Source organism: Oreochromis niloticus, linkage group LG13 (genome assembly GCF_001858045.2).
Source record: "Oreochromis niloticus isolate F11D_XX linkage group LG13, O_niloticus_UMD_NMBU, whole genome shotgun sequence".
In the NCBI taxonomy this organism is placed as follows: Eukaryota; Metazoa; Chordata; class Actinopteri; order Cichliformes; family Cichlidae; genus Oreochromis; species Oreochromis niloticus.
Genome location: NC_031978.2, coordinates 2110805 through 2126563, shown reverse-complemented (window position 1 = coordinate 2126563; position 15759 = coordinate 2110805). Strand labels below are relative to the sequence as shown.

General features: G+C 50.8%; 2 protein-coding genes across 3 annotated transcripts in view; one reads left to right on the top strand and one right to left on the bottom strand.

Annotated features, from left to right (window-relative positions):
* ninl (ninein-like) overlaps nt 1-11604 on the top strand; it is a 29851-nt gene extending 18247 nt beyond the window's left edge. The window contains 17 exon segments of the mRNA XM_025897715.1: nt 2509-2647; nt 4166-4231; nt 4943-5064; nt 5205-5285; nt 5592-5722; nt 5806-5943; nt 6324-7625; nt 8167-8271; nt 8552-8621; nt 8894-9061; nt 9276-9392; nt 9487-9600; nt 9883-10029; nt 10114-10305; nt 10662-10856; nt 11027-11140; nt 11216-11604. Coding sequence (XP_025753500.1) covers nt 2509-2647; nt 4166-4231; nt 4943-5064; nt 5205-5285; nt 5592-5722; nt 5806-5943; nt 6324-7625; nt 8167-8271; nt 8552-8621; nt 8894-9061; nt 9276-9392; nt 9487-9600; nt 9883-10029; nt 10114-10305; nt 10662-10856; nt 11027-11140; nt 11216-11407 — 3393 coding nt within the window. The 3' untranslated portion in view covers nt 11408-11604.
* Nucleotides 11605-13348: 1744 nt separating this feature from the next.
* gins1 (GINS complex subunit 1 (Psf1 homolog)) lies at nt 13349-15747 on the bottom strand. Of its 2 annotated transcripts, none has more exons than XM_003457484.4 (7): nt 15615-15747; nt 14913-14977; nt 14230-14328; nt 14059-14149; nt 13747-13863; nt 13594-13668; nt 13349-13506 (listed from the first exon to the last, which is right to left on the bottom strand). In XM_003457484.4, exons 1-7 carry the CDS (start codon nt 15687-15689, stop codon nt 13438-13440), a joined length of 591 nt encoding a protein of 196 aa, XP_003457532.1. In that variant the 5' UTR covers nt 15690-15747; the 3' UTR covers nt 13349-13437. The 2 variants fall into 2 exon arrangements, with proteins under 2 accessions (XP_003457532.1, XP_005462273.1); XM_005462216.3 differs by lacking the exon at nt 15615-15747 and adding an exon at nt 15088-15580.
* Nucleotides 15748-15759: the final 12 nt, after the last annotated feature.

Below are 15759 nucleotides of genomic sequence, written 5' to 3'. Positions count from 1 at the left end.
GGTGATGAGGCAGCAGTCTGCAGGTTTGAATTTGAGCTGTGAAGTGTTGGACTATGTGTCCTCTCAGCCAATCAAACGCAGGCAAGCAGCAAACGTTAATACTGAGGCTGTGTGGAGACCACAGCAGGTGAAGGCTTTCCAGGAAATGGACGACAGGAAGTCTTTTCAAATTAAAATGTAATTTTAATTACATGTACAGTAATATAAACAAACAGATCTGAGCAGACAGAACTTTAACAGCTCAGGAGCAGAATTCACTCCTCTTCTTCCTTTGCCTTTGTCTCCTCCTCCTACCTCTACCATCTGATCATCTACCTCCGCCCACCCCCGCAGCCCTCTGCAGCCCTCCTCGTCTCCTTGTGCCTGGCAGCTCCACCTTCATCTTCCTTTGTCTAATAATGTGTCATTATTTATGATATAGTGTGTTTATGAAGCCTCCTCTGGTTCTACTTCCTGTTTGTCTGAAAAGGTTTGGGTTTGGGTTTAACGTGACATGTTTGAGGACGGTGAGATTAATATTTCAGAGGGAATCAGATTAAATCCAGGTGTATCACCTGTGCCGTTCCACCAAACGGAGCTTCAGTCTCAGATGTTGTACAGAAGCTTTGAGCGGTGACATTTCTGCTCTTTAGTTAAGATGAGACGCTCGCTGTCTGAAACTGTTCGTGTCTCTGTTTGTGCACCTGAACGCCTCACGGCTGCTGGGACAGAGACTCCAGGTGAGAGCCGCTCGTACCTCGCGGCGTCCAGCTCTGCTGCGTCCAGCTCTGCTGCTTTTACTGCTGACTCGGCTGCTGTGGCCGGTTTGCCTCCACGTTTCCTGTTTGACACTCGTCCTGTGAGACAGACGGGCCAAAACGCTGCATCCACTGAAACCAAGCAAACACAGTTACTTTATATCCATGACCTACACACACCACCAGTCAAAGGTTTGGACACACCTTCTCATTTAATGGTTTTTCTTTGTTTTCATGAGTATTTACATTGTAGATTCTCACTGAAGGCATCAAAACTATGAAGCAGGAATCATGTAGTAAGGAATGATAAATATGTATAATATTTTAGATTCCTGTAAGTAGTCGCCCTTTGCTTTGGTGACACGCTGCAAACCCTCGGCCTTCTCTCAGTGAGCTTCGTGATGTCGTCACCTGACATGGTTTCACCTCACAGGTGTGCCTGACAGGGGTCGTTTGTGGAGTTTCTTGCCTTCTTAATGAGGTTGGGACTAGAAGGCAGGTTGGTGCACAGATGACAGCCGTGTTTGACAACTGTTAGAATTCATATTATGGCAAGAACCGATCAGCTAAGTAAAGAGAAACAACAGCCCATCATTACTTTAAGAACTGAAGGTCAGTCAGTCTGGAAAACTGCTAAAACTTTGAATGTGTCCAAGTGCGATCACAGAAACCATCAAGACTACGATGAAACTGGTTCACCTGAGGAAGCCCCAGGAAAGGAAGAGCAAGAGTCACCTCTGCTGCTGAGGATACATTCATCCGAGTCACCAGCCTCAGAAATCACAAATTAGCAGCAGCTCAGATCAGAGCCCAGATAGATGCCACACATTTATGCCACAGGAGACTGTGTGAATCAGCTTTGCTGCTGACACTGTTGGGGATTTATTCAGAACTGAAGGCACACTGAACCAGCATGGCTACCACAGCATCCTGCAGCAACACGCCGTCTCATCATTTATTCTTCAACAGCACAGTGACCCCAAACACACCTCCAGGCTGTGTGAGGGCTCTTTGACCAACAATGAGAGCGATGGAGGCCTGGCCTCCAGTCACCTGACCTAAACCCAATGGAGATGGTTTGGGATGAGATGGAGCACAGAGTGAAGGCAGAAGGGCCAACAAGTGCTCAGCATCTCCGGGAAATCCTTCAAAACTGTTGGAAAACCATTTGCTATTATGAAGAATCTAAAACATGTTTGAATTATTTCACGTTTTGTTTCCTACATCTGTGTTCATTCATAGTTTTGATGCTTTCAGTGAGAATCTACAATGTAAATACTCATGAAGTGAGAAGGTGCGTCCAAACGTTTGACCGGTAGTGTATCTACAGCGTTTAAGAATCAGCACATCAGCACAAGGCAGAGAATAACATCTGTAACAGCTGTGCTCTGCCTCTGAATGACTTCAGTCATGTTGAAGAGTAGAGCAGGCTTTGATGCGAGGCGTGGACGTCCCTGCTTACACTGCTGCTGGCGCTGGGCGAGCAAGACGAGGTCTGAGTGGAATCCTCATCCATCCGCAAACGCATCCATCCACTAATTAAATGAAAAAGAAAAAAAAAAAAGGAAATGCAGTGAAAAACAAAGTTCCTGATCAGCGATCGTTTCCAGGAGGCGCTAAAGCCCAGTTACTCCCAGCATGAACGGGAGGAACTGATCAGAGTCCACACAAGTCCATCCTGGACGTCTGAGACAGAAACACCATCCTTCAGTGCAACTGCAACACGTGTGTGTGTGTGTGTGTGTGTGTGTGTGTGTGTGTGTGTGTCCAGGAGCTGCGGGACAGAAACGATGAGCTGAGCTCAGAGTTGGAGCTGCTGAAGAATCAAAGGAGAAACAGGAAGTGCAGATGGTGTGCTGGAGCCGCCAATGCGCTGAGCTGGAACCAGCAACACTCGGAGTCAGACTCTGGTAACACAACGACACACAAATATACACAAAAGCTCCTGACATGACAAACCCGCTCAGCCTCTAGGCTTCGTGAAAAACAGCAGACAGACACACTGAAGTGAACCCGTTCCTGTCAGGAGGGGGCCGCACTGTGCCTGAATCCAGAAAACCGTCCAATAAAAACGCTCGATTCACATTGGTGGTGCCGCGTCCTCCTGAGGCCGCATTTGTAGACCAATTACGTCACAGCGACGCGCCGAAGGCTGTCCAAATTCGTAGACTCCTCCGAATGCGGCCGACAAATGCGTCCTCCTTTTCCCCGAATTTGAAGGATGGGTCGGGTGTGTCCTTCGTGGCCCACCATATCCCAGAATTCATAGCGCGGCCCAGCCAATTCCAGTTTCCAACAATGGCGGCCGCTACTAAGTTTTAATATTACTCTTATTCGTCTTTCTGGGTCACAAAATAAACTTTCAACATATTTTCAGGCGAGAAAGTAGCTGTGTAAACTTCAAATATCTGCTTGGTTTATCAAGATATCACATATTTGCAAAAGTGCGCCGACGTTTTCGGAGACGTCTGTTACCCACCCGCTCGATAGCTGACCGGGAGGTCAATGGTCACTCAAGCCGGCGAGAACAGCGGACTCCATTGTTTTCATCGTTTTCAACCCCATGATATATAAGTCACTTAGATCACTTAAAGATGTTATCGTTTGGCTTTTTTCAGTATTTTATTTGTTCCGGAGTAAATCGGTTTGGTTGAGATCAAAGTTATTAGATTAGATTAAATAAAACTTTATTAATCCATTGGGTGGGTTCCTCCTTGGTTTTCACACAGCTGAATAAACGTCAAACAGAAAACTGATTAAACAGAAGTGTGAGACGATCGAGAGTTTACTCCAGTGTCCTGTTATATTTTAGATAGCAAGGAGCAGACGGCCGAGTTTATTAAACTCCACCGAGACAGCGGTGACGCTAATCTGAAGGCTAGACCGTCCAATTTCACAGATGCTCACTTCCGGCCTTCTCGGTCTTCAAAGGAGCCGGCCCATGTAGACCACGAAGGCCGGGTCCTGAGGAGGATGCGGTCTATGAATTTGGACACAGCTATTGATGTCAAAGCTGACTGCTGATTGCTCAGTTTTATCTCCTCTAATCAGACGCACAAAAACACTCACAAAAGTTTGTCAGAGACAAAAATGAGAGAGAAGCAAACAAATGTTCAGATCACCGATTGGTCGATCGGTTGGTTCATGTTTTCTGGTCTGACGTGAACATGAGGCTGTAAAACCTGCTGAGAGTCACAAACTGCTGAGAGACTTTAACTGGATTTACAGGTCAGGTGTGTGCAGGTGAAGGTGTGGACACGCCCACACACACACACACACAGACCCACAGGTTTCAGTCTCGGTGTGAATTAAGTCTTAATCATGTCTCTCGGTAAGTGTGTGTGTGTGTGTGTGTGTGTGTGTGTGTGTGTGTGTGTGTGTGTGTTCCGGTTTCTCAGAGCTGATTTGGTTTTTGTGTTTTTGTTCAGACTCAGACGTGAAGCGCTGCTCGTCTCCTCAGGTCAGGAAGAAACTGGAGCCGTCTGATAAAGCAGGTCACACACACACACACACACACACACACACACACACTCAGTCACTCAGGGCTGAATGTGATTGGCTGAGCCAGCCTCCTGAGACTTCCTCTGTTTACTTAGTTACTCCCACTCGTTATACTGCTCGTTGCATGTTTCATGTTTCTCTGTAAAATGAAACACGCTGTCTCATAATCACCATTTAATAATAAACACCTGAGGCTGCAGCCCCACACACACCAACACACACGTGACCTCACTCAGTGTTTATGTATGAACACAAATCGGACACTTCAAAGCGGTCGTCATGGTGATTCTACTGTAGAAACATGTACAGGTAGAAACGGTGCTCATCATTTGTTACCTGCTGAGTTCAGCAGCGCCTCACTTTATCACGGTGCTGGTCTGGGGTCAGCAGTCACTCAGCTTTAGCATCACTCTGGGTTCTTGGCTAGTTTAGCATTAGCATGCTGCAGTATGATGTAGTTGTTTCAGTCCTGGAGCAGTGTCCGCTTCACCATCACACTCTCGTTGTGTAATAAAACTCAAAGTTACGTCCACGCTGACCGTGTTACTGTTCCCCTCCAACACCTGAAATCAGCTGATCGTAGCCAGAGTGCAGGAACCGATAAGTGGGATCGAGCAGGCAGACTAATGATTCCAAGGAACTGGACTACGGCAACATGTGACCCAAAATTTTGATTGGAGCCCCCCCCCCTCTCTCTCTCTCAGCTCTGTGCTCATTGGACGACTCGGGCCCGGCCATCAGCATCCAGACTGAACTGGCCCTGGAACAGCTGAAGCAGAAACACGAGGAGGAGCTGCAGCAGCTGAACATCCACCTGGAGACGCAGGTCTCACACACACACACACACACACACACACACACACACACACACACACACACACACACACACGTAACACACACGTCACACACACACACACAGTGTGTAGCCTTCAGACAGTGACACTTGCTCCTCCTCCTCCTCCACAGATGAACTACTACGAGCGCAGTCTGGAGAAGATGAGGCAGAGCATGGAGGTGGAGCGGAAGGACATCTCTCAGGCCTTCAAGGTAAGGAAGGTGTCGCACTAAAAGCTGTCGTACCAGAAACAAAGTTCCTGCGACGGGACACCTGAGTCCTGATTCAGAGACGGCTGCACGCTGCTCGTCTCTGACGTTTTCACTTTTATTCAGATGTCCCAGTTTAAAGTGATGGAGTCCTGCTGGTTCCCAGTATCCCTGCTTTGCTCCACATTTGAACTGAACTTTAATTCCACGCCAGAGCGGTGCTGCAGCAGGTGCAGCAGGTGGAGCTGAACCTTGGAGGCAGCTGAACATAAATACCTGTTTCTGGTTTTATTCTCACCTGTGTGTCAGCTGGAGATCAGCGAGCTAGAGGAGCAGAAGTCTCAGGTGGAGCAGCAGGTGAAGCAGCTGAAGGAGACCGTGGACAAACTGCAGACTCAGATCCAACAGGGAGGAGGGCGGAGCAACGAGCAGGAGCGCAGGTAACGTTACCTGTTTGAGGATTTGTACCTGAGGCTGTGGGACCCGCTCTGTTTCTGACCTTTGACCCCGGTTATGCTCCCAGGATGCAGCGGGAACGCGCCGAGCTGGAGCAGAACTTCGCCAGAGAGATCGGTAACCTGGTGCAGCGGCTGAGCGCAGAGAAGGACCAGCTGGAGGCGGAGCTGAAGCTGAAGATGGACCAGGAGGTGATGCTGGTCAGGTGGGTGATGACCTCACAAAAATGTCAGCGGCGGTCTGATAACACCCGATGACATCATCACTGAGTGCCGACATGTAGCCTGGCCCTGCATCAAACGTTTAAACCAATCACGAAGCTGGACTCTTTACCTGAGTCTGTCTCACACGGTCGACACTCCACCCATTCAAACTTCACACAGTCACAGGAAGGCTGCTAAACTATCAAAATAAAAGCTCTGAGATATAAAAGCTTAGGTGCTCTGAGTTCCTGTTTTTTCAAAATAAAATGAACTGACACGTTTCTATAGGAAAGTTGTTGTTGTTTTTGTTGTACGTGTGTGTTGAATTATGGGCGTTGCATTGAGCCGTCACACTCGGCTGGTTTTGCGTTTCCTGGAGCAGGGAGGAGTCGGAGCAGCAGCTCGCTCAGATGAAGGTGCAGCACGGTGAGGCTCAGCGCCGCCTCCTGCACCAACTCCACCAGGAGCGCCGGCGGCTACAGGAGCAGAGAGGATTCTGGGAGAGAAGGCTCGTGCAGGCGGAGCAGGAGAAACTGTGCAGTGAGGAGCGAGCCCGGGAGGAGAAGAGGAGCATGGAGGAACAGCAAGAGGAAGAGGTCCGGCTCCTGAAAGAGGAGGTCTCCGGTTTGCAGGATGCCCTGCGGGCGTCCAGCCAATCAGAGGCCAGTTTGAAGGAGGAACTGGAGGCGTCTTACAGGCGGAGCAGGGAGCTGGAGGCTCGGCTGGAGGAGGCCTGCGCGCAGCTGGAGGAGAGCATCGCCTTCTTGGAGTCTCAGGAGCTTCTGAACAAACGCCTGGCCTCGGAGAATAGCTCGGCGGAGGAGGAGCTGCTGCTGGCGAGGAGCAGGGAGGAGGAGCTTCAGGTTCAGGTGTCCCACACGAAGGCCAAGCTGGAGGAGCTGCAGGCCGCGTCCGACTGCCTCCTGAGGGACCGAGAGGAGGTGGCAGGAAACTGCAGCCGGCTCTCCTGCACCGTCGCCCAGCAACAGGCTCAGCTCCGAGCCCGCGAGCACATGGTCTCCTCCCTCAGGGCGGAGCTGGAGAACCTGCAGGAGGCGCTCAGGAGCAAAGCCGAGTCGGTTTCAAGACTTGCGGCCGAACTGGACTCTCTGAAGACGGACCGTGCCCGGCTGATCCAGGACCTGAAGGAGCAGGCCATGGCCGTGGACCACCTGCAGCTGCAGCTGGACGGCGTCTCCGAGGAGCTGGACCGGAGGAGGAGTGGCGAGGAGACCCTGAAGGAGGCTCTGAAGCAGGAGCAGAGCCGGACCTCGCAGCTCCGGTCCAGCCTGGTGGAGGAGAAGGAGGAGGTGTGGCGTCTGAGCCAGGAGAACGGGACCTACATCCGGCTCACCGACCAGCTCTCCACCCAGATCGTGGAGATGGAAGAGGAGATCTCTTCTCTCAGAGACCACCTCCGAGACCTCAGCGCCCAGCTCAACGACACCGCTGACCTGGTCCTGGAGCTCCGCAAGCAGCTCAACGCCAAGAGCGGCGAGGTTGAGCCGGCGAGCAGCGAGCAGCTCCTCCAGCTGCAGACCGCCCTGCTGGACTCCGAGAACCGGCAGAGGACGGCGGAGGAGGACTTGGAGAGGGAGAAGAAGAAGATGACCCAGCAGCTGCTGGAGTTGGAGGAGCTGGTTCTGGCTCTGGAAGAGCTGGTGGAGCCGGCCGGTGCACGCAGGTTTGTGGAGCATGAGCTGGACCGGACCCCAGAGACTAACCTCCGTCTGTGCTGCAGACTGACCCTTCACTCCATCGCTAACCGAATGACATCATCTAAATGCATGAAAATACTCATCACTGACTCCACCCTCCTCCTGTCTGTCCTTTTGTCTTTCCTTAAATTCTTTCTTCATAATTCAAGTCTGTTTGATCTGATTGACGATGATGATGATGATGATGATGATGACGTGTGGAGCCTCTGTGCTCTCGGTTTGTGAAACCAGACGAAGCCTCACCCACTGCTGGCCGCAGCGATGGTGCCCACCTGTGCAGGTGCTGAGCTGCAGATATTAATAACGGCTCCTCTGGTTTCTGAGCCGCCTCCTCTGACCGCAGCGTGTTTGCTCTGCAGGTCAGCTGATCAGTTTCTGCGCCATCGCTTGAATGAATATAGTGCTTGTTCACAGCGCTGGCTGAGCTGCTGTCCAATCACGACGCTGCGTTTGATCAAAGTGTCCAAGGTGCAGAGCGCAGTTCTGATTCTGTGTTTTGGGCCGCAGGACTCAGTTGGAGGAGGTCCAATCAGAGAATGCAGCGCTCCAGGAGAGACTTGGCGCCCTGCAGCAGGAAGTCCACGAGATGGAGGACGAGGTCGCCAGGAAGAGGTGAGCGCTGCTGTTCCAGCTGCAGCTCACGCCTGAGGCTGCACAGGTGTGCAGGCAGGTGGTTGTTTCTGAGCAGGTGAGAATAGGAAGAACCTGCTGTCATCTGATTGGCTAAAGGTCTCGATGGGCCGTGATGAGTCAGGAGCTCAACCTGAGATAGTTTGACCCGGTTTACTGTCCTCTGGTCTCAGCGCGGGATCGACATCCTTTTAATGTTGTCGCCCTTTAATGTTAAATTTAATGCTGTGGAGCCACCTGACGCCGTCTTCTCCTCCTGCAGGAGGAAACTGGAGGAGATGGAGAGAGAACACGAGAGGAGCAGAGAAGAAGAAGAGAGGCTGCACAGAGAGGTGAGCGCTGACCAAACTCCACTCAAATATCTGCTGATTTAAGCCCGAGATGTTTGTGACCCGTCTGCACCAGACTCCATTCAGATTATTCTTGATTTTACGAACACGCTGCACAGACGATCTGAGCACAAACACGTGTTTATGGCTGTGTCGCTCATGGTTTAATACTTTTTTAATGTAATCCGATTACACTGCTTCTAATTCTCCAAACCAGGATTAGGCCTGGTTCAGGTTTTAGAAATCCAGATTATGATTGATGATGATGTGTGCAGAACTCCAGATATCGTGAGGAGGTTCTGGATCTGAGCAGCAGGAACCTGCAGCTGAGCACCGACAACGCTGAGCTCAGCGCCCGTCTCCATGGAGACCAGGAATCAGTCCGTATGCTGCAGGAGCGCCTAGCGACGGTTTCTAAGGAGCAGGAGGAGGAGCATGTGACGGTGAGCTGAGCGTCGATGATGCTCACAGTTGTTGCTTTTGTTTTTTCTTCACTCGTTTCACTTTAGATTTTACCGGTGGCAAGGTGTCGTCGTCACTCCGCTACGGCGGCGTGGTGACCCCAGTGTGTGAATGAGATGAGTCGAGAACGTGGCGTGGGTGTATCTGGTGTTTCTGCCATGAGCTCTGACAAATGAACGGTTTCTGCTGTTTCAGGTGCGGCGGCTGCAGGATGCGGCGCTGCAGCACGAGCGGCAGAAGCTGCAACTGCAGGCGTCCTGGACACAGGAGAAACAGGTGCTGGAGGCGGAGCTTAGCACCTCCAAGGAGAAGGTAGGAGGTTCTGAATTAAAACTGTGCAGGATCCCAGCTCAGAGCTGTTAATGAGGTCAACAAGGACACTCACTTCGCTGTGCTGTCTTCTCAGCTGGAGCGCCAGGCGGTGCTGGAGGCGGAGTTCAGCGCCGTGACTCTGAAGCTGCAGTGGGTGGAGGAGGATAAGGCCAAACTGCTGAGAGACGCCGACAAGCGAAATACAAAGGTCGATGTCGCAGATATTAAATGTGAAAAACAAGAAAACGAACAGCAACACCTGCAGCTTTAACGCAGGACAGGTTTAACCCTCGGGGTCAAAGGTCAGGCTGCGCCACGCTCCACTCTTTCAGCCAGGCGTGAAGGTGTTTGGATGAGGTCGTCGAGTGGACGTTAATGCTAGCTAGCTTTAAGCCTTAGTCTGTGTCACATGATCACAGAGCCCGGTTTGGTTGGAGTTGAGGTCAAAGGTCAGTGTGATGTTTACAGCTGAGGTCTTTTGCGTCTTCAGGTGGAGAAGCTGCAGCAGAGTGTGCTCTCTCTGGAGGCGGAGGCGGAGCTCCTTCGCTCTCAGCTCACCGCCGTCAGTCAGGAGAAACTCGGCCACGCCCAGGATGCGACGGAGCTACAGAGGAAGTTGCAGGAGGCTCAGAGCAGGGTGAGACCGCCGTCTCTGACATCTCTACGGTGAGTATGACTGGACCATGGCCCCATCGTTCTGATTGGCTGCTTCCTGTTTCAGGTGGAGGAGTTGGAGGCCGGTGTCAGGAAGCTGATGAGGGAGAAGGAGGAGCTCCAACAGGCCCTGCAGGAGCAGGAGGAGCAGGCCTCTGTCACTCTGCAGGAAGAGACCCGCAAACTGAGCGAGGAGCAGCAGGAGCTGAAGAGCAGACTGAGCGAGGCGGAGGAGGCCCGGATCCAGGCCCAGGACCAGGTCTGTGCCCGGGATCAGGACTGCAGCCAGTCTTTGGCTGTTTCGAAACAAATTTGTTTCCGTACAAATTCTTTCCTTCGGTGCTTTGTCGCCATGGAAACATTTGCGACTAAAACCAGGCCTGCTGTATAAACGTGCTCGTTCAAAATATTTTGTTAGTTACATTTCAGTAAAAATATTAAAATAAACTGACGGTGGTCGGGTCAGTCGACACCATCATAACATCAGAAACGCTTCAGAACGCTGACACGCTCGCTGTTGTTCATCGCAGACACGGCATACGTCTTTAAAGGCTCACACACACATTCACACGCACACAGGCGTGGCGGCCATGTTTAAAACTGTCATCTGTGCAGGCGGTGCGAGCGGACGCCGCCCTCAGTGTGGCGCAGGCGCAGCACCTGCGACAGCTGCAGGAGGATGACAGCTGCAGGGAGTGGGCGGAGCTATTGCAGGCCCGGCTGGTGGAGGAGCAGAGGAGGTGTCTGCAGCTGGAGGAGGAGCTGAAGCAGCAGGAGCAGAAGAGCAGCTCTCAGATCAGCACGAAGCAGGTGGGTCAGAGGTCAGAGGTTACCCTTTTAAACGCCTCCTTCAATGAGGAGCATGACGATGACCGCCGCCCACGGCAGCAGCGACGGGCCGTCCCTCTCACTGCATTACAGCTGTCGCTGTGTGTGTGTGTGTGTGTGTGTGTGTGTGTGTGTGTGTGTGTGGCGTTCAGGATCAGTACGAGAAGGCGATGGCGGCGCTGCAGCAAAGGGCGGAGGACGTGGAGACCAAACTGAAGGCGGTCCGTCTGCTCCTGCAGGAGAAGGTGGAGCAGCTTAAAGAGCAGGTGAGCGTTTGCGCCGCTTCTCCGCCGTCCACAAACGACTGGCCGAACTTTGACCCGTTGCCATTTTTCCGACAGCTGGCGAGGAACGCCAAGTCGAGCGCGCTGCTGAAGGACCTGTACGTGGAGAACTCGCAGCTGATGAAGGCGCTGCAGGTCACCGAGCAGCGGCAGAAACGCGCCGAGAAGAAGAACTTCCTGCTGGAGGAGAAGGTTGGCGCGCTCAACAAGCTGCTGAGGGACATCGTCCCTGCGTCGCTCGCCACATAACCATGCCAACGCGGAGCATAAGAACCCCAGCAGGTGGGGGCGGGGCCTCACCTCTGCCCTGTGTGGAGCAGGTGGATGTCTGTCTCCTCACTGAAGCAGTCCACACACACACACACGTGTGTCAGTATTATCTTTGTTTAAAATGAAACCTGTTTTTATTTTTGCGTCGTTTAAATAAAGTTTTAATGTCTCTGTGACTCCGCCTCCTGCAGCTGATACATTTCTTTTAACACATCATGGTGTAGGAGTTGCACAGTAAATCACTGGTTTTCATTGTTAGCCTCAAATGTCAACTTTGAAAGTCTGCGGTGTCAAACATACAGCTCGGGGGCCAGAACCGGCCGCCCGAGGGCCCGCTTGGGTCTGGTGTGAGCTGTGAGGAGCGCCGGCCGATGTTTGGAGCAGGAGGAAGCCCCGAGGCCGCGACGGTCACGGCTTTAAAGCTTCGGAGCTCTGCTGTGTTTAATCTTTATGTCATCTTACTTTTATCTTTTTAATCAGTCAGACGTCCCAGCGGCGCCGAGCGCCTGCAGCCAATAACCACGTCGATAAACTCGATCAGCTGAACCTGAACATCAACATTTTATTTGATTTCAAAGTATGATTACAGGTAAAGCTTCACACCTGTGCTGTCATACAGTCACTGGCCATTTCATTAGGTACACCTGATGAAATACCTGATGCCTTTAATCAGCCAATCCCACGTCAGCAGCTGTGAGCGTGGTCGTGCCTCACTGAGGTCAGAAGGAGAAGAATGGGAAGGAAACAGGTAGTCAGATTAACACACTGACAAACCTGCAGCACTCGTGTCATGATGTCGTGATGATGTCATATCCACATGGACCAGAGTCTGAGGAACACTTTCAACTTGTTGAATCTGAGACGCTCTGAAGGAAATAGGGCTCCGCCCACTCGGAGGTAGACCTAATAAAGTGTCCATGATGGCATAAACCTGTCTAATCCCGTCTGTAAGTGACAGCGTATGAATCCTGCTTCGGTCCAAACTACTCTGTGTTTATTAAGGCTGTTGTGTTATTAACATTTTGTATCTTGTTCCATTTAATCTGAACAAGCCCCTAAAAACAGTCAGTGATCACTGTCGTCCTCTCTCGGTTTTTATCACCACTGTTCATTTTAAAGCTCAGTTTTTAAACCCTTCCGATATAACTACAGCCCAGCACATGCAGCAGCATATTAATGACTAACCTCGTACTGTGGATGGATTATCTCAGGTGTGAGATAATCCATTTATTCCCTAACCATCGTGAACCCTCACGTTAACTTATACGAAATGGAAAGAAAGTTAGCGTTCATCCTCCAGCTTCAGTGTTTATGTGATGCTAACATAGCTGTGTAGCTAGCCACCACGTAGCACGTCATTATATACCAGCTAGCCCAACTTCAGTAACCCTACAAACGTCACTGCTGTTTAGTTTTCTGTCTTCATTTATGTTGGAAGTGATAGCAGAGCTGTACGTTTGAATGTTTCAGAAATCTCAGTCAGAACATGCTATATCATGTTTAGGTGGAAGCTAGTGAGCTAACTTCCTGCTAACTTCTAACTCTGTTAAATTTCATAAATCCTGTTTTCATGGATGCCTGGATGTTAAACTTAATAGTTACACCTGGTAAAGCAGCAACGCTGATCATTTTATTAAAGATGAAAGAATTTAGACAGTTTGTAACTCTCAGTGATGCCGCAGTGTTCGTTTGACTTTGGGACCTGAAGCGGAGTTTGGACCCAGAAACAGCTGATGACATCAGACTTAAAGACCGGATGTTCTTTATGGATCTGTCAGCTGATCCTGTGATGACAAGTCACATGACACAAACACACAGGAAGTCCCTGACAGGGTTCAGGTTCTGTTGAACCTGCTTCCTGCTCAGGTGGATAAGAACAGGAAGTGGCAGCCGAGAGCTTTTAAATAAAGTAGGCGGAGCTTGAAAAAAACATTTATTATCACATCAGAAGAAGAGGCCAGAATAAAGGTAAGTGCAGGTGTTTTCCAGCTGCTGAAACATCTGCATCGTCAGGACACCACATGCTCCAGGACGCCCTGACGAATCAGCAGTTCGCATTTCCACCGCGGCAGGAAGTGCTGAGGACAGAGGGGACGTTACCATGATGACTTCAAACATTTCACATGTTATTAAACAGTAGAAGAAGAGTGGCTTCCTGTCCTCACCTGGCTGTTCTTCTTCAGCAGGATCACCGTGCCGTCGTCGATCTCAAACTCGCCGTGGTCCTTCAGACACCTCACCTGAAAAACAAAGACGGATGCCGGCGTCAGTGCTGCGAGGTCATGCTGCAGCTGAAGGTCAAAGGTCAAATGTCTCACCTCAATGTAGAGGCTCTTTGGAGGCTTCATGTCCTGCGTGATGTCCAGACCCTCATCGCCCCCCAGAGAGCGCATGAAGGAGGCCAGAGACTTCTTATACTGACTGAACCACTGCAGCTAAAACACACACAACACACACACACACACACACTGAAGAGCTACAGCACGCTCTGCTGCCTCTTTCACAATAAAAGCCTCCCCTGAAGCGAATTACTCAGGCTTTTAAAGTGAAAGTTTACAACCGCCAATAAAAAGAGCATCAGTGAGAGCGCTAACACCTGAGAGACACACAGGAAGTGATGTCACACTCACCTCCTCTGCACACATGTGGAAGCGAACATTGGCGGGCAGCACGCTGCCGTACTCCCAGCGCAGCGCTCTGATCCTCAGCAGCCGGTCGTACCTGCAACAAAGATCAGCAAAGGTCATCGAGGAGAAAGGTGAGGCAGAGAGAGGTGGTCACATGACTGCAGGTGTGGTTACAGGTAGGCGGTGACGCAGCGCTGGTTCCTCAGCAGGCAGCAGTGGCGCAGTTTGATGGAGGGAATCAGCTCGGCGCGACCTTCGCTCTTTGCCTCGTTCCTGAAAAAACACGCACATCAGCTGATCAGTGACGCCGTCAGTCGCACCTGTCTGTGCGTGCGAACACTCAGGTGCCAGGGAGGATGCTGGACGGGGTCCGCTGAGCAGTTTGGAGTGGGCGGGGCCTTCATGACACCCTGAACCAGCACTCAGGTGGTGTTCCTCCTTTTTAGGAGGTCCGGAGGGTGTGTTACTGTAGGGTCTTTACCTTACAGCATAAGCACCCTGAGGCGACTGTTGTTGGGATTTGTTGCTGTATAAATAAAATTTTATTTAATTCCTGAGATAAAATTTTCATTGCATTTAGTATTATTTATTACTTTTATTGTAACATTAACTGTAGGTGGTTTTGGACCCAGTATCATGAATTTAAACTGAAGCTGAGGCCCAAAGCTTCACATGACTTCCTGTTCATTTGATATGGATTTCATGGTTTTTAAAACCTGCTATGAGAGGGAGGAGCGGGGGCACGGGAGGTTTAATCTGGTCATGGTGAAGCTCAGGTTAACAGAAACCTGGATCCAAACCCTCAGACCCTGGGAACTCTGAGGAAACCCGGACAGATTGGCCTGCCGTGGACTCACACGTCACTCTGGTTCTGCTCGTAAAGTGCCTCCATCTCCTGCAGCACCTGTCGCAGTCCATCCTCCTGAAACACAGAAACCAAACCCGAAGTGAGTGAGGCTCAGTGACCTGATGGAGCAGCTCCCGGTGGAGGCACAGACCTCCACAAAGCACTAGTTTGCATCAAACCCTCACTTCCAGGCGCCTTCAGATGATTCTTGTTGAATCCAGACTCCATTCAAATTTCTCCCTGTTTAAGGCTGAGTTGTTATTAGTCATCCACACACGAGTTTGACAGCACTTTGATAATTCAGCATATGCAGGAAATGATTCACCACGAAGAGTCCAACATAATATTAACTGTGTGCTGCTGGCTGCACATCGGTGTCGTTAAAACAGCCGACATGTAATGCAGTGCCCGTTATGTGTAAACATGTTTAGATGAGATCTCTAAGACGCGCATAATTCTGTCCAACACTTTTCCAATTTCAGAGTCCGTTTTCTTAAATTCCCCTCATTGGTCTGTTGGTCAGTATTTGAATCATCAGACCTGAGCCGAAGTTTAGTCCTGTGTCTGCACTGACTGAGGATGTTTGCGATGCATCACAGACCGATTATTCTGCTCTGAGCAGCAGGTAAATATTAAAATATCAGGTTTGTGAATGGAGTCCGCTGCCTCTGAAAACCGGGTGAAGCTCTGGGTTTTCGCCGGGATCACTCACGTTAAACGCGGGCAGCTGTCCGTCGCTCATGCGGTGCAGCTCTCTGATCAGCTCGATGGCTTTTTCGCAGAACATCGTGGCACCTCGAAAACGAGCACACCGAACAGAACCGAGCAGAATACCGGGAATCTCTCCGTTGGACCGC

Bases quoted from the DNA above. Each gene is read 5' to 3' on its own strand.
- gins1 (XM_003457484.4), bottom strand. From the start codon at position 15,689: ATGTTCTGCGAAAAAGCCATCGAGCTGATCAGAGAGCTGCACCGCATG. The intron at 14,329-14,912 runs GTGAGTCCACGG...GTGTTTTTTCAG, and splicing joins GAGCAGAACCAGAGTGACGT to GAACGAGGCAAAGAGCGAAG. The intron at 14,150-14,229 runs GTAACCACACCT...TCTTTGTTGCAG, and splicing joins CGCTGCGTCACCGCCTACCT to GTACGACCGGCTGCTGAGGA.